Raw genomic sequence first — 18,174 nt, forward strand, 5'->3', positions numbered from 1 at the left:
GTTTTTCTGTGAGGGTGGTGAGGTGCTGGAATGGTTTGAATGGAGAAGGTTTGGAGGAACCATCCCTGGCAGTGTTCAAGGCCAGGTTGGATGGGGCTTGGAGCTAGCTGCTCTAGTGGCAGGTGTCCCTCCCTGTGGCAGGGGGTTGAAACTGGATGATCTTAAGGTCCTTTACAACCCAAAGCATTCTATGAGCATCATCCCCAAGTTGCAGATGGTGCCACTGAGACGCACAAAAGTCCTTTGGCCCTCTCAGAATCAATGCTGGGCCTTAGTGGGAGTCCAGGCATGGAAAACTCCAGCTCTTTTCTCCAGCTGGGCTCTCCAAAGTCTAATTTAAACTTGACTTGGATTAATCCCTCTTCCTCAATCGTGCACAAAGAAACCTCCTTCCCTGCATCATTCATCAACGCCCTCCCTGCAAAGAGCAGCTTCTGCTCTTGGTATTTGAATTTTGGGAGCTTATTTAACAATTTCCTCTTCTTTTTTCTCTCCACAGCTTGACTCAGCTGCATGAAATATGGGTGACGACAGGCCGTTTGTGTGCAATGCCCCCGGCTGCGGACAGGTATGCTTCCAGGGTGCTTTATTGGGAACGTGGTGGTGTGAATCAAAGTGGCTGTTTTATCACTCAGGCAAAGAGTTTAAAGCCGGTGTTTTACGTGAGCACTGGAGGTAATCAGATCAGAGGATTTGCAGTGTGTAAATCCAGGTTATGAGCAAGTGCACTCCCAAGTAATGAAACCTGCCTTGCTTTGCGGGGTATTGGTATTCCACTGGTGTTTCCCACACAGCCCAGAGAGAACCCTCATCTCCTGTTAAATGTTTGCTGGGAGTGTTCCTCAGCTTCTCTCAAGGCTGTCGAAGCAAAGGACAGACTCAGCTCTGTCGGGATGCGTTTGCTGCTGTCGCATACTCCTTAAAGCAGCTGAGAATGTGACACTTGATGGTTTGTGTTATGTGAACCCCAAACTGCTAGAGTCTATTTTGGGCTTGCAGGAAAAAAAGAAGAGGCCCATTGTGAATTTGTCCTCCCTGGCCAAAGTGCTAGAGTTGGGTATGGCCTTGCTTTCCTAGGGCAAAGCTTGGTTCCATCGTGCAACCAGGAAGGCACCTCTCCGTTGTGTTTGGTTATGCATTCCCAAAGTTGAGTTTAGGGTCTCCCTGGTGCTTGGTGGCAGCTCTCACACTGTGTTAATGGGAGGAACAGGGGCTTGTGCAATTGGGAGCTGTTAGGACATGGAGCTTCTGTGGCAGGACAGCCCTGCGTGGAGCACAGCAAGAACTGGGTTTGCCTCTTCTGAAGCAGTGAGCATCCAAGTGCCAAGATGCCTTTGGTAGGGGGGGGATTGTAGCTTTTAATTAGGTATTAAGTGATGTGCACACACTTTGTTTTCTTGGCTGCAGCCATGGGATGTCAGCTTGCCAAGTGATTATGCTGGGATGCGTTTGAGAGCTCTTACCCATCCCAGGGTACTCGCCCATCGTCGTCCCTGCTTAGTTCTTTGGTGTATTTAATATCTTAATACCTCTTGTGGGGCTCTCAATTGAGATGAAAGAGAATTCTGCATCCCCAGGGCACATCCTTTTGAGCCTGCATATGGATTCTGTGCCATGTTTATTCTTAGAGCACAGAAATGGGGCCAAAATCTCATCTGGTAACTCTTGGAGATTGGGGCTTTGTAAGAATACATTGTTGTAACTCAGCTTTTTGGCCATTCTAAGTCTGGTCTCATCTGGAGTCGTTTCCATTCACTTGCAGGTGATCTTCTTCTTTCTTTCTTTTTTTTTTTTTTTTTTTTTTTTTGGGAGGCTGCTTTTTATCTTGTACCTCTTTGGCTGTGAAATTGTGCAAGTCATTTCTAAAATGTATGAGCTGTATTTGAGCACTTAATGGTGTGAGCACTTCAATCATACAACCTTCAGCTCGGATTCAAACACGCAATTAAGGCAAACAACAATGTATTTAAATTTAATCTCCCCCAATCTCCCACAAATGACAGATAAAGGTGGTTGCTTCCTCCTTGTGCTGTTCCAGACTGCTGCTTATGGGTAATTCTGCCAATTCTTCATGTTAATATTGAAATGTTAGAATCGGGGTAATTCAGAGCACGATGATTCATGGGGATCCAACCTGACCTCGTGCACGGCTTCCTAGAACGTCCTTCACTACCTGCTCAAAGCAGAGCATTAAATAGTGATGATCCAAACTTGATGGAAAAGGTTTCCAGTGACGGGAAATTCACCAGAGCCTTTGGTGAAGTTGTTCTCATAGTTAATTCCTCTTCCTGGTAAGGAAAAATGCTGCCTTAGTCCCAGGCTAAACCTATTTAGCTGCAGCTTCCAGGTTGTGGGTCTGGTTCAGCGTTGGTTTGTTAAGAGATTTGTGATGCCTGTAGGTATGCACTGACTGATCAAATCATCCTTAACATTCCTTTGGACTAAATACACCCAGCTCCAAGCCTCTCCCTGTAAGTCCTAGTGTCTTCCATGCATTGTTTCATCCTCTCTTCTGTGCACAGCTTCACATTGGAGGTTTTTAAGAGCCTTCCCAAATCCTGCTCACTGCTAACATGCAGCAGTACCTCTGGAGGAGCTCGGTGGTACCCAAACCTGTCATCAACTAAAATTAACACTGGATGAGCTGGGCTTTCTGGGGCAAGTGGACTAAGATTGGGTGGCTGTGCTGAGCTGAGCACAAGGGGAATGCAATGGGTAGCTTTGGATCTTAAAATGAATGTGAATTTGAAGCTGGGGGGCTGATGGTGCCCAGCAGCTGCCTGCAGAGCTCAGCCTCTGAAGCACGTGCTGCATTGTTTCCCCAGCAGCTTGTGCTGCCTTTTGGCACTAAACTCTGACCCCTTGATGGGAGCCATCAGAAACAGGTTCTCTGTGGGGATTCTTGTTAAAGTGAAGCCTTAACAGGGGGCAGAGGGGGCTGCGCTTCTCTCTGCTCATTCCCAAAGATCCAGACCTTTGGCTTTAAACATCGCTCTGTGTGATCTGCCACAGGAAGATCCTGACTTCCCGCACGTGCTGGTGCCTGTGGCTCCTCTCAGACTCTGGATAATCCAGAGTTTTGAGCTTTCTGAAGGGAATCTGGTTTTGTTTCACCCAGGCGCACAAATGCACACCCAAGCATCCCATGTTCCTGCTTTTTCCCAGCTCAACACCCAGCCAGGCTGCCAGGCTGTGTCTGGCACTGGAGATGGTGAAACTTCCTGCAGGATTCAGCCTTTTTTCCTGATTCTTTAAGACCTTTGGGTGCTTTTCCCTCAGGAAAAACACCACTGGAATGGGATGGCTGTCGAGCCTCTTGGGTTATCACAGGGTAGCACTTGGCTCACCAGGCCCCTTCACTACATGGCTCCAGCATCTTTGTTTCTTCCTTTTCCAAACCTTTGATCCCATGCCCAGTCCATTGGCATGTTTTTATCCCTGCAGATTCCTCTTCTTTTGGCTATTCCTCTGCTTGAGGAGTGCACTCTGGTTTTGGTGGGAACAGGCTGCTTTGGCCCTGGGTAAATGGAGATGATCTTCTGGATTTCAGTGTGAGCTGGGGTAGGGGCATGGGGACAAACCCCCCCAGTCCTTTTCCACTCACTACAATTAGGGATCTGCCTCTTGCAATCACTGCAACGTGCTGTGCTGCAGCACAGGAGAAGGAGAAGGGGGAACTGATTTGCACGGGAGACTGGAGACACTGGGAAGCCAGAGGTAACTTTCCCCCTTTAAAGGAAGAAAAACCCCTATTTTCCTTCCCAATGTAATGTCTTTGAACCATGAGCTGCTGCTTTCCCTCTGGAGCTGATACCAGCCCTGTCTCTTATGGTGTATGTCCTTTTTCCTCCCTTTCCTTCCCTGTTTCTATGCAGAGAAAGGCTGCCAGGCTTTTCAAGGAGGTGAGGATGGGGAAGAGGGAATAGCCACCAAAAATAGACGAGCAGATCTCGCTGTACCCCCCGTATCATCACAGCTAGTGGGCTTTCAGTGGGGCTGTAAACATGTTTTGGTTGCTAGGTCTTGAATGGTGGCTATTTTTGGAGCCTGGACTCGAGATCGCTTCCTAACAGCGAGGCTGCTGTGCCACAGCTGACACCTCAATGTGCTGCAGATCCTGCTTTTAAACCAAATTCTTCTCAAGGTCATGTATGTGGGTTCTCCTCAAAGAGGACAAATGACTCTGTCCTCTTCCCTTACCCCCTTTCCCATGTCCTTTATGTATGGAGGGAGAAGTATCCTACAGCAGGGACATACCCCTTCGTGCTGCTGCCTGAGGATGAGGAGGGAGGTAGAATACACAGAGCAGAAGCCACAGAGCAGTGCCTCAAGTGAGGCTTTCCTTGACTCTCTTGAGTCAAACTAAGCTGGGCTGATGCATGCACACTCTGCAGCTGGGTCATGGGGAGCTTCTCATTGACTAACAGCCTCAGGTCCTTCTCCTCAGGCTGCTCTTCTGCTCCTCTCCTGAAGGCTTTGGATACTTGAGGCTTTATGAAGTGTCATCAAGGAGAAGCATCTTTATTAATAAGACTGTATGGGCCGCTCCTGTTGCCCAGCCTAATGGAGGGGCCATAATATTGAGTATCTTCTACTAGGAGCAGGACTTTCCCTAGCCCTGCCTCCCCTCTCCACACCATTTCCCTCTTCATAAGTAACAGGAATCATCACTGGGGTCCTAATTCCAATGCTCCAGTTACACGTTGAGGCCATTTCCTCAAACAACCATTTGCTTTTGAAACCTCCCCTTAATTTACCAGTTTATTCCCTTTAAACCTGTGGCACTGAGGTGATGCTCGGGCAGCGTCCGAGAAACGCAGAGCCCACAACTTCCATGAGGCCAGAAGATGATTTTTCTTCTTTGTGGTTTATTGTATCCTCTTATCTTGTCATATAATAGAAATAATGTTTATGGCATTGAGGCCTCAGCATCACTTGGCATTTAACCAACCTCAAAAGCAGTTTATTGCTTTGTATACTCTGCCGCCATGACCATTATCCCTTAAATCTCTATTGCCTTGTAATATACGAGGCAACAAATGGCTTCTGAGATTGGTTAAATGTGGAACTGAAGCTGAGGTGGGTTTTGTAGCTTGTATAATCCAAACGAATATAGATTATTGCTTTTATATGAGTCCTGGTATAGAGGAGGGGGGGGAAATGGCTCTTCTCTTGCTGAGAGGCTGTGAGCTCTTCTCATCACAGCTTAAGCTTTGGGATGGTCCAGGATGTGCTTGATGCTGTGGTCACTCCATGGGATTTCCAGCCATGGAGTCATGGCTGTTGGAAGTCTGAACTGTGATTTACACCCGTGTATCTTCATCCCACATTCAGGAAAGGACCAGCTCCACCGGTGGGAGGAATGAGACTTGTCCCTGTCCCTGCAGGTGCATCAGTTGCAGAGTAACTGAAGCAGGTAGGCAGGCACAGAGGAAGGAGTGCTCATGGCCCTTGGCTTTCAACAAAGCATCTTTAGTGTGATTTCAGAGGTTTGCTTTGTTCCCATCCTTCTCTCGTCCCTTTGTAAAGCAAAAGGGGAAGAAATATTCCCTGATGGAAGCTGCTAGGAGCCCCCTTTACTATTGGGAAGTCTCAGCCCTGCTGGAACTTGATGCCAGCCCTGGCCAGAACCATGCAGGACTCAACTGTGTGTGGTAATGGTTGTGCATTGATTTAACAGCCTCTGGAGATGTTGTTCCTGGAGCTGAGGAAGGGAAGCCAGAAAAACTGCCTAAGAAATTCCACGTTCAGCTTGAATCCTTGAGGAACGCCAGCCTAACTGGCTGCCTGCTGTTAGAGCAAGCAGGAATGGAAGTGGTTATTAAGCACAGTTATGATACCCTGGCCTCCAGTAGGAATTGTTACTGTCCTGGCACGGGAAATGAATGGGACTGGACTTGGACACAGGCCTTTGTCCTAAAAAATTCAGGCTTCTAACACCCAATGATTCAATGAGGTAGGAAGCATTATTCCCTGGAAAGCTGAGCCTTCTTCTGTGGAGCAAGATGGGGAATGTCAGGCCCCAAAGCTGCACATGAGGGTGCCAGGCCAAGAGCAGGACTCCCAACTGCCCCTTCCAGGCTCACATGGATTGATGTTGGGTCTCAGCTCCAGGTGACACCACGACACAGTGGGGCTGGATGCTGCATGTCACCAGAGACCCGAGCTCAGGGCTGGCTCACACCAGAGGTGCTTCCCATCTCATCTGCTCTTGGAAGCTGAGCAGGGTCTATGATTCTGTGATCTCCAAGCGCATGCAGGTGGCTCCAGGCAGTGCCAAGACTTCCCAACATGCCCCAAAACGTCGCTCCCTGGTGGGTTCAAGCTGTGGTGGATGCTTCTTCTCTCAATATTAAAATGAGAAATGGGGGATATTAAGGATGGAGCAGGAATAAAACCCTGCCCTGAGCTTTGTGTCAGCTCGGGCACAGCGAGCACTTGTCTGTGTTAGCAATAGCATCACGTATGTGCCATCTCCCTACTGCACCCGGATGATTTGAAGAGCTGAGCCATAAACTCCAGTTTCTTTTCAGGGTTTGAAATGGAAAGGAAAAGGCTGCAGCTCCGTGGTGAGGAATTCTGAGCTGCGTGCTCCTGCTTGCTTCACATCTGCAGCCTTTTTATAGGAAGCTGAAATGAAATCCTGCAGAGAACCATGTTGGGGAAAGGTCTGTCTATGGTTTTACAGGGAGGCAGGTTTCCAGAGTTCCTTCTGGATTTCAAATGAAGGCCTCCCCAGCTGCAGTACCTGCACATGAAGCCCACAATGGCAGATGCTCCACAAATCTCAGCGCAGTTACAGGCTGTAATGGGTCCACATACAAGTGGTGTTTGGCTATAGTAACTCTTGAGGTTGTTAGCATGAAAAGAAGTGGATTAATCGGAATTGTAACTCATGTATTGTCAGCAGAGTGAAATGAGCTCTCCCACCTCTTGTTTGAAGGTAGGTTTTGGAGGCGGGGAGGGGGAAAGCTAATTTGGAATACGGAGAAGCTTGGGAAGGCATCTGAAAGCAGGAAACGTTTATTTTTTACACTCCTATAACTTAAAAACGGCCAAACCAATTTAAACCAAATTGGATAATAAAAAATATTGCTCCTGGGCTGAGCCCCTCTATGCCAAGTTCCAGCCTGGAATGAATTTTTATGGCCAAATTATAAAGCCCCTCGAAATGAAGGTTTAAAATGGAAATGTTGACAGACCTTTAACTACAAAAGCACTGTCATAGAAGTTCTTTTTTTTTCCAAAATGGCTGTTTTAAAATATAATTAAGACTTAAATATTATTTAATAGCAGCATTTCCTGTAAGTTAAAAATCTTTATCATTCCACTGCCTGGGATTCATTGCCACTTCAGAGCGTGCCAGCTCTGCTTTGCATTTGGAGCACGTGTGTGAGCGCTGAACCCACACAGACACTTGTCTGTCAGATGGAAATGGCTCTGGACAACATTCCAGATTCCCCTTTCCTAAATAAGAGCCTGGATGCCAAAAGGACTCGCTGGACCCCTGCTCCAATCCCATGGCTCCGGGAGGGAGCAGCCACGTGAGGCTCTGCCAAAGCTCAGCTCCTGCTAACGTGAAACCCTCAGTGGGTTCATTCCTCATAGGAAAACCCGTTTTCATCCCCTCTGGCTGCTGAGGTGCTCAGTAGGAGCTGTGTGTTTAGCCTGATGGCTGCTTTGGTGTCCTCCATGCACACTGAGGGCACTTTGGAAAGCTGGAAACCAGCAGCCATAAGGAACCTGGGAGCTGCTTCCTCGCAGGAGTAAAGGAAGAGGCTTCTCTTTCGCAAGGGCTTCCCACAGGCTTCTCGCTGTCGCAATTCCCGATGCCAGGCGATGGCCTCGTGCCATGGGGCAGGATGATGCTGAGCAGTTGTCACCCCCCCCCCCCCGCCCCAGCGTGGGGCTTGGTTTTCATCCCTGCCCCTTGCTTGCGCTGCTGATTCCTCTGTTTCACTGCCTTGCCTTCCACTCCCTCCCCATGTTTAAAAATACCCCTTGGTTGCTGCAGCGTAGAGACAGGGTTGTTGCAACACCCTGTTCCTGCTGTGGCACATGGAAGTGGAACTGGGAACAGTGTCCTCTCCGTTCCTGCTGGATTTCTTGCTCTCTTCTTCCTGACGGGTGAATAAGCTTTAACCCTGCTGCCTGATGCCTTCCTTGGGCAGCCTTTGGTATGGGATGCTGAGAGCAGGATGCAGAAACCCCTGACATCTTCACCTTAATGATTGAGTGCTCCTCTTCTTCCTCACCCTTCTGCAGCCACATGTGAAGGGCTGGGGGTATGAAAGCAGCTTTTCCCTTCTGGCAGGGTCCCAGCCACAAGCTGGGACATCCGCCCCTAAGGCCATTCTGGTTTAAAGAGCAAGATTTACCCAGGTATGGTTATTCCATGCATTTCAGGCTGTTCCAGTGTCATCCTCCCGTGTGCACTGCATGTGCAGCACTAGGATTTGACTGGCAAAAGGTCTCTGGACATGCTTGAGAAGGCTCTGCTGTGTGTTTGATGAGAACCTTCCAGGTTTGGTGGTCGAAATGGATCTGTGGGGTTTGTGTGTGTGAAGTAACTGCTTCGAGCTCAAACTGGTGTAAAGTGTAGAGATCAATAACTTCAACTCGTGTTAGTTCCCTTTTAGTTTGGATTTTCTTTGGAGCATCTGGGCTGTGACTTTGGCTTCCTGCTCTGGAGGTACAATGAGGTTTGGTGATGGCCTTTATATTCCTGCCCCAGGGCTGCTCTAGACCAAGCCCCCCTTAGGATTTGTGAGCCAGATTGGCTGCTGCAGCAATGGAAATGAAGAAATAGCACCTTTGGATTTGACGAAACGGCTGCATTGTTCCCCTCCTTTATCATCTAAGGCATGCTGTGCCAAGGCTGCAGAATGCCTGAATAACACCTTCAAATCTGCAGGAAGCAGCATTAATGCAGGGCCTGTCAGAGAAGATGCGATCGGAGGATGCTCCGTGCGCGCCGGCCGCCGCATCCGCGTGCTCTGCAGTCGTTCATTAGCATCCTTGTTCATTTTGGCATAAAACTGGAGTATATGAGGCGGCACACAACTAGTAAACCTATTTCATGGGGCAATAGAAGAGCCAGTAATGGATCTAATTGCCCTTTTGGAGCCCCTCTGTAGTCCCAAAGGATTCTTCAAGCGCTCACAAATCACAGCAGAAACGCATCTCCTGCCGAGCTGCAGTGCTGGGGAAAGGGTGTTGGGGGGGTCCTGGGTGAAGGGACCCATCCTGCCCGCAGAGCAGCAGACCCTGTTCTCTTCAGAGCTGCTTAAAAACTGCCTTTAACCTTCCTTGTTTTGGAGGAAGGGCGCTGAGGAGCATCGAGCCTGATTTCCAGGGAAAGCTGGGCTGTTAAACCATCTGCTCTTTGATGGGTGGCTTGCAGACTCAGCAGCTATAAATGTGTATTTAGGGAGAGAGTGCACACTAGGATATGTTCTTATATAGTCTCATATGTGTATCTACATATATATTTATATGAATATGAACATATTATATGAATATGAGCATATAAAGGAGATTAGATGTTAAAATCATGAAATGCTTTGGGTTGAAGGGACCTTAAAGCTCCTCCAGTTCCAAGCCCCTGCCATGGGCAGGGACACCTTCCACTAGAGCAGGTTGCTCCAACCTGGCCTTGAACACTGCCCGGGATGGGACATCCACAGCTTCTCTGGGCAACCCATTCCAATGTCCCACTACCATCATAGTAAAGAATTTCTTCCATGTATCTAATCTCAATCTCCCCCTTTTCAGTTTAAAGCCGTTCCCTCTTGTCCTATCACTGTGTGCCCTTATTAAAAGTCCCTCTCCGCTATTAGGAATAAGTTATTCACAATGAGGGTTTCCCCTTTCCTGGGAACATGACCAGGGCTGCAAAAATACCCCCAAATGAACCCGTGCACTCACAGGGAATGGTTCCTTCTCTTTTTGCTTTAAGGGAGTTCCCCCATCACAGTTTCTGCAGGGACCGAACTCATCTCAGCCCTTATCTACAGCTCTTGCTCTATATCAGTATCAGTAATGCAGACTGCGTGTGCTGCTAGCACAGAGCCATAAATTAAGCCAGGCTTTTATTAACTTGCAGTTAGACTGATCTCAAAGCTTGCTTGTGGTCCTGAGCTTAACAGGAGCAGAAGGCTGTCGGTGACTGCATTCTCCCATAGCTGGCACCACCACGCTGGCTGTAGCTTGGGAGTTAAACCTCGTGTGAGCTGATCCTGATGCATCCATACCGGAGGGCAGGAACCATCCCTCATCAAGCAGATGAGAGCAGGGCACTGGGTTTGGAGGTGGTAGAGGGAGGAGGGCTGGTTGGGGGAGAAGATCTTAAGATACAATCGAAACCTGCCTTACGCTCAGGAATGGGCTTTTCTTCCTCTTTTGAGCTCTGATTTGCTTTCTTGGCCAGTAAAATATTTCCTTATTTAAAAGCAGTCTTTTAAACACAAGGCTGTTTGGTTTTGTGGGGGTTTTATTTGTCATTCAAAGCCTCATTTGCTACCTGTCAGCTTTGTGTGGTACTGCATGAGTTACTCCCCAAGCATGGCTGCAGCAAGGAGCTTTAACGCCGTGCCAGAGAATCACAGAATGCTTTGGGTTGGAAAAGACCTTAAGATCATCCGTTTCCAACCCCTGCCACGGACAGGGATGCCTCTCACTATCATGGGTACACTTGGTTTTCAAAGAGGTGCAGGAGTTGTCAGCATTTTCTATTAGGTTCTTGCACAAAATCCAATCAAGTGGCTGTGTAAGGATTAAAAAAGCAAGTATGGGGACCCTTCCTGAGGCTTCCATCTCCTTCCCAGCAAAAGCGATGCTGAAGGGGGATGCTTTAGGTTGCAAGGAGAAGGGACAGGAGTGTTTTCCTCCTGCTGCTGAGCCCCTGCATGGAGATAGATGTTAGTAACCAGCACCATGACCTGGGTTTATTTCACTATCTAAATAAGCAGTGGGTTTCTCGTTTCCTGAGGCCACTTCCCGTGTTCCACCCTCGCATCCCAGAAGGACACAACCGAGCTTTGCAGGGGCACCGGGGGGCGGGCAGAGCCGGCTCTTGCCCGTTGGAAAGGCAGCTCAAATCCTCTCTTTTTGTCCCAAGGATGCTCTCGCTGGGATGGGAACGGGCTTTGTTGGCTGGAAAGAGGCCGCTCCGCCCCTCTGCGGCAGCGGGCGGGCGGTCCATGCGGCTCTTCCCGGCCGCCGCGATGCTGCCAAAGCGCGGGCAAACGGGAGATGCTGTGTCCTTATACACGGGGTAGGGAGAAAACACCCCCCTGAGCATCTCATTGCTGAAGAGCAGGGTGGAAAAACCCCCTTTAACCTGAAATGTCAAGTCCTTTGTAGAGATTTCACGTGAGAGCTGAGCTCCAAAGCGGGGCTGCTCATAGAGGGGGGTCTAATAGTGCCTTTTTGAAGCATTTTGGAGGGGGGGTTTGGACTGACATTTCCCTCCGTGGTTGCTGCTTTGCAGGAGAACCTTCCTTAAAGAGTCAGCTCTTGGGCTGAGGTGTAAAAGCTCACAATAAATACATTTATTTATGGATTTTATATATATATTGAGAAGGGTTGATTCGCCAGGCAGCCACCGCGTTATCCTGCCGCCGCGGGGGTTGTGATGCTGTAGCCACACAAAGGGCTGGTGTTTGCATGTCAAAAAGAGAATAAAACCCCACTTTGGGGGCTTTTCCTTCTCTGTGTGTAAAGCAGGCGGCACAGGGGTGGTCTGCAGCAGTCCTTTTGTGTACAGGAAGCAGCAAGCAGGGACTTGTTCGTTGCCACCCTTGTGTGAGTGGAGCTGGGCTGGAGGAATTGAGGCTAAAGCAGGGCCTGGGTGGGAGAGGAAAGGGCTGAGCTCTTGGTACCAGCCCTACAAATCTCCTGCCGTAATACATCTGAGGAGGAGCATCGTGTTTAGTTAACACCTGCTTAATGCTGGGAGCAGAGAAACAGCTCCACCACTTCCAAGCACTTGGAGCAGCTGTTTTCCTCAAATAATTTCTTTTATATATGCTGGATTAAAACAATAAAACCATTAAAGTCCTCACATTCCCCCTGAGAGTAAACATGTAGACAATAAAGAGCTGTGTGTGTGTAGAGGGGATGGGGTGGGAGAGTTCTGCAGCGTTGCAAAACAAGCTGTCAATTCATCTCAGCACTAAAGGCTGCAAATGAAACCGGTCCATCAAGGGAAGTTCTTGCAGAAGGCTGAGCACGGCAGGGCAGAGATTTGGGGGATGCTGAACTAGTCTGGGTTGTTGGTAGATGGGAAATGCATCTTGCGTAGCAGTTAGGCAGAAAGGGGGGCTTCATTTGGGGGTCAGTTGAATAGCTGACAGCAATTCAAAGCATCACTTCTGTTTATCTGCTTAAAGCCCCTTAGTGTGGCTTCAGACAGGGAGACGAGAGCTTCAGCTGCACTAAAACTCAGTTATAAGAATAGATATTGCAAGGACTGGATTTAAAGCCATCTAAGCTTTAAAGAGCAGAGCATGCCTCTGCTGCCTTGCTTGTGTGTGTCTTGCTGGCTCGTTGCTATAGTTGCTTAATGCTTCCACCTTCCCCACTGCTTCTGCTACCCCAGACATCTGCAGGGCCAACGCTGAGGATACAGCGTGAGCTCCTCATGGCGCAGCATCACTTTGACGTCTTCGTTCTGGCTTCTGCCCTTAGAAGAAGCTGCTAATTCACCTCCTCACGGGGGTCTTAATGCAGGCTTTTGTTCCTGAGGCCAGGGGAGGTGTTTCCTGCACACGTTTTTGGTATTAAACCCACTTTGTGCTTGCTGGGGTAGCTGGGCTCCTTTTTAAGAGGCTTACGTGCTGCTTGCTATAAACCTCCAGCCGTCTGTGAGCTTTAGAAGAGAATTTCAATGCCTTTTGCTTTGCCTGCATGTGAAATTTTATGCCTTTGAGCCTGGAAGGGGGGGCAGCAAAACGGGAAGGGCCCAAAAGATGCGAATCCAGTGGTTTTTGGTGACCTCAGCTGTGTATTTCCACATCGCTGAATCATCAGCCCGTTGGCACCGCAGCGGGGAGGGGGATCTCTGCCTGCGAGGCTGTAGATCAAACACGGTGGGGAAAAGCTGATGGCAAAGCTGCTTGCGTTACATTGCTTCTATCTCCTCTTCATTTTGCTTGCACTTTAAGGGTTTATCCACTTTATTAAGGGCTGCAGGTGGAAAGGGGTGTTAAAAGGGTATATACAGGAGGCAGTTAGAAGTGAGTGAGAGCCTTGAGCTGGTGTGAATCGCAGCTGGGAGCTCACTCCAGGCACAGAAAGGCTTTTGCTGGGGATTTGACTGGGTCTGGAGAGCTGGGAGTGGGTTCATGGGCTCCTGGATGTAATCCTGTGGTGTAGATGGCCCTGTTTGTGAGCTCTGTCATCACAGGGGTTGTGAGATGTGTGGAAGTGAATGGGAGAAGAGCAGGACTTCACTATGAGGATGGTGGGACGCTGGGATGGATTCAATAGGGAAGCTGTGCCTGCCCCATCCATCCCTGGTGGTGTTGAAGGCCAGGTTGGACAGGGCTTGGAGCAAGCTGCTCTAGCGTGTGGTGTCCCTGCCCGTGGCAGAGGGCTGGAACTGGAGGAGCTTTAAGGTCCCTTCCAAACCATTCCGTGATTCTAAATATCTAATCTAAATCTCGCCTCTGTGTTCATATAATGATGAACTAGATAAGCTTTAAGGTCTCTTCCCAGGCAAACAGGCCTGTGATTCTGTGATTCCCCATGAGCCTGACGTGACTTGCTGGGGCAAACCTGGCACCGTTTGAAAGTCGGGGCTGTTGCCTAATGATTGCAGCTGATGTGGGGTGGGAAAAACAGGCTCCAGAGCCTGAGTGCGGGAGATGCTCCTGCTGGAGGCTGGAGGCAGGCAAAGAGCTTGGAGTTAGAGCCCTCTGCAACAGAAAGCCATAAATCCTGAGCGAGAAGAGGGTCACTGAGAACCTCATCAGGGTGGGAGCAGCAGCGCCGCGTTAATATGCCCATAAATCTACCTGTTACGATAAACCAGGTGGCTCTTCCAAGAGGCAAAAAGTGTCAAGCGTCAGGAATTGAAGGTTTTTTTTTTTTTTTTGCTGCCTATCTGCTTTTAAAAGCTTAATTATGGTGCTGAGCTGACACCTGACAACTTATCATGGGCCTTATAAAAGACAGGGCTGGGGTTTGTGTCTGTATCTGGGAAGCAGGGGCAGAAAAAAAGAGGGAAGGAGCTCTGTGCATTGGCCAAAAGCACCATGTGGGGAGGCACAAAGGAAGGATGCACGGCCCTGGGGAGATCGTTGTGGGAAGCTGGTTGTGCTTTAAGGGCTGCTTGGAATCAAGAAGGTGAAGGGAGGCAGAGAATGGGAATTGTGCCTTAGGGTAAGCTGTGGAGCTCAGTGAATAAGGGTGGATGGGAAGGGATGAGAGGGCAGGAATGGCTTTGGCCTGCTGGGAGTCACTGCAGGGGTTTGGTGGATTCCTCAGTTTCTCATTTCACATCTTGTGCTGGGATAGATGTGGAGACAGGAGCTGGCCAAAGCCATCCCCACTGAGCGCTTGTACCTCTCACTGCAGACAGAGCAACCTGCTCTAGGGGAAGGTGTCCCTGCCCGTGGCAGGGGTTGGAACTGGATGAGCTTTAAGGTCCCTTCATCCCAAACCATTCCATGATTCTATGGCTAAGTCAGTTATGTGGGTCTACACTTCCTTAGAGCATGTTCTTTCCCACTAAGAAATGCCACCCTTAAAGGGGGGAAAACCCCCAAAGCACTTGAATTCTATCTTCATTTGACATGCTGCTCTCACCAGACATGCTGTTGGAGAGGTGCAAGCTCAGGCCCGCAAAACCCACCCCTGTTTTCAGGTGCTGGAGCCTCACACACCATGAATGGGTGGGCACATACCCAATATCACGAATGAATTGAAGGAAATCAACCTTCCAGTGCCTTAAAAACCTGAATGGGGACCGTGGCATCCTTCTCCTAATTGTAGTGGTGTTCAGAGGTCAAGGCTGAGTCACGGAGGCTCTTCCAAGCTTCAGCACAATGAGAGTTTCCAAGCAGTGGCACAATGAGAGCTATTTCCCATTGGAGCTAACTTTTCCTCTAGGATCAGCTTTCTCCTAGCCCTGAAACAATAGTGCAGCAGCAAGAGGATCCTGTTAGCCTGATGCAGGCATCTTCTGAGCGGAGAACCCCCAAACCTCTCAGATGAGACCAAATTTAACCTCCCTTCTCCTTAACCCTTGAGAATTAGCTTTGGGAACGACCGTAAGGGGCTTGGATTGGAGTTGAGGCTGTTTGGAGCAGAATCCACTGCTGGAATCCTGCTTTCCCAGCGCTGCTTTCTCTTCCTGGGGTAAGGATGGAAAGGGAGACGTCACCATCCCATGCATGGGCACAGCAGCTCCCTGCAGCTCTGCCGTGCTGCTTGAGGGCCCAACCACACACCCTTGCTCCCGCAGAGCTGCGTTGGGTACCTAAGATCCAAGCGAGATCCAGATCCTGCTTTAGGCTCAGTCCTGCTGGCTCCAGCCCCTCCGCTGCCCTGTACCTCCATTTCCAAGCTCACTGATAGCACTGGGGCAGCATCCCCAGGCTGCTTCCATGACTTGGCAGGGAGCAGGGGAGCGGGAATAGCCCGTACCATGGAGCTGCCAAAGCCTCTCCTCGCCCGTGCGGCACTGACAGGCTTGGCCACCATCCAGAGGCAGTTTAAGATCCCGGTGCAGCCTCCCCCAGCACAAACCCACAGCCCTGCAGGCAAATCCATCCACTCCAGGTTGGGGTTGAATGAGTTTTACACGGTACGTTCTTGTTTCTCAGGGTATGCGGGGAAGGAGGCTCCTGTTCTGCTGCTCTTTGCACTCTGAATCCCCTCACACGCAGCCGCGTGCGGGGCCGAGGCTGTTTGCAGAGAAGGAGGGTTTTCGCTCCCACATTCTTCATTCAGGAGCTGTGGAGTGTTGGAGGCAGGAAGAGTGACTCATTTGGTAAACAGCAGAGCCACACAGGGGGAGGCAGGAGCCCAGATTGGGTTTCTGTGGTAGATCTGAAGCCTTTGGGGGGAATTCTTTGTTTGGTTTCCCCTCTTTTTCCCCCTTCCTTCTCTACCACCACCCCAGGGGCTCAGGATCCTTGCTCTGCATCACCCTTGTGAATAACCCAGCTGCATAATTCACCCTTTTCCTCCCTCAATGCCACACAACTTCCTAGCCCAGCTCAGCCCCAGCTGAGCAGTAGGGCAGGGCAGGAATTTCCCTTAGCCCCAGCTCCCATGCCTCTGCCCGCTTTCCTTAGGCTCTATCCCTCAGCTCCTGTGATGGGAAGAGACGCTGGGCTCCTAATGAATCACTGAGCTCCCACACTTGAAATACTCTCAGGGCAACGCAGCTGTAATTGCCTTTGTTAATATATATTCTTTATTTTCCTGCAGTGCTTCTCACATGGCTCCTGGTACTTGCGTGTGCAGTCAGCTCCCTCTTCCCTAACGCCCTCCTGAAGGATTGTGCCTTCCTCCCCCCCCCTTTTATTTGCTCTGTCTGGTAGGTAGGGGAAGAATTGATGGCTTGCCCAAGGTCACACTGCAAACCTGCGCTGCTGCTGCTGGGATTCGAGTTGGGGATGTAATAATGATTCACATCCACATTGGAGCGATCTGGGGGTTCCCATGGGGCCGGCGCGAATCCATCGGCACAAGCTGTGGAGTCGCTGACGTTGTGCAGCTCCACCTCCTCACTCACCTCCCTTAATTACCGCTGTGCCTCTCCTCTTAACTTATGTGGCAGCAGTAATTAATACATGGGTTTTAATAACCTTCACTTGCCTCCAAACAAGCCTAAAAACCGCTCCACCGTGTGGAAGGAAGTAATTGTGACGGCTCTAAGCGAGCGCTGCCGGCGTGGTGTGACCTCGGGCAGCTCCTTGCATCCATGCTCTGTGTCTGGCTGCAGAGACTTGCTGCTGCTGCCACGATGGAGCTGCCCACCGAGAGCTCAGGAGGAGCACACTTGGCTCCTCGAGGTGTCCATCCCCCTCGAGCATCGCTCGAGCACTGCAGGAGGATAGTGGTGCCTTGGCAAACCCTGCTTGCTCTCCCATTGAGATTTAGGAACTTGATCTTCCCCGCTCAGGTTTGAATCCTAGGGTTTGGGCTGTGATTCCTGAGGGAGCGGTGCCTCTGAGGCACTGAGGGCTCTTTGTCTGTGGGACCAGGTGTACTTAGGGCAAAATCAGGGGCTGCTTTCTCCCTGGGTGCTCCATGAACCACCTCAGCCATCTGCTGTTTGCCTACATATGCCCCTTGAAAGAGGAGAGAAGGTTGGTTCATGGTCCTTTGGTGCACTGCAGAGGAATTCCTCAGTAGCTGGAGATGGCTTTGATGGGAAAAGCGCTCGGTGTCCAACCCAGGTTAAATCCCACTGGGATAAATGTCTTCCTGGCCAAGCAGGTTGGCTGCTGGCTGCCCCAGAAGGATGGTGTTTGGTTTTGCCTGCACTCAGATGTGCCGATGCTCAGCTCGGGCTGAAGGAGAAATGGTGTCTACCAGATAGGACTTTATTAAAATCACCGTAAAGAGAAGAAGTAAAGTTGAGCTTAGAGTTTATTAAAGACTTTGCCCCGTGTGTCCTTGGCTTCCCTCCTCACTGCTATATGGTGTGCTGTAGGCCAGATGGTTGCTGCCTTCCCCCCTGCTGAAACACCTGCATTTCAGTGGAGGGGCATGTGTATGAGAAGCCCTCTGGGATATGGGGAGCTATAGAAATGTAAATTAAATTATTTACCTACTCGGAGTTAAATGCTCTGCCCTTCTGGCCAAGGAGGAATGGGGATGGGATGGGCTCCAGAACCTGCTTAACTCTGTTTAAATTGCAGGGAAGTTTTGGGGGGCACCCTCTGCATCTCAGAACTCATTGCCAATGATTTGGTAGGAGCCGAATGCTCAGCCCATAAAATATCCTCTCCCTCTGCTTGTTGCTGCCTTATAAAAAATACAGCTTGTCTGTCACCTCCCAGGCACTGAGCTCAGGGAAACTGGAGTGTCCTGTGTCATGCTTTGGCGTCTTAACCCTGCTGCTGCTCTCCCCTCGGCTCACTGGAGAGGATGGGAGAAGCCCGACATGGAGCCGCCTGCATTAAGAGGGCAGATGATGTGACACAGAGAAGATGC

The 18,174-nt window shown here is 49.9% G+C and overlaps 1 protein-coding gene across 2 annotated transcripts in view; it reads left to right on the top strand.

Moving 5' to 3' along the window:
* Positions 1 to 18,174, top strand: part of ATF7 (activating transcription factor 7) — a 52,992-nt gene that overhangs the window by 8,432 nt on the left and 26,386 nt on the right. Inside the window, exon 2 of one of the 2 annotated variants that reach the window (XM_057410359.1) lies at positions 500 to 568. In XM_057410359.1, coding sequence (XP_057266342.1) covers positions 521 to 568 — 48 coding nt within the window. In that variant the 5' untranslated portion in view covers positions 500 to 520. Of the gene's footprint in view, positions 1 to 498; positions 569 to 18,174 lie in introns of those variants that run through there. The other variant, XM_057410360.1, reaches the window with a different exon arrangement.

Source organism: Pezoporus wallicus, unplaced genomic scaffold (assembly GCF_028554395.1).
Source record: "Pezoporus wallicus isolate ANWC-B61680 ecotype Strahan unplaced genomic scaffold, APGP_CSIRO_Pwel_v1 contig_10711, whole genome shotgun sequence".
In the NCBI taxonomy this organism is placed as follows: Eukaryota; Metazoa; Chordata; class Aves; order Psittaciformes; family Psittacidae; genus Pezoporus; species Pezoporus wallicus.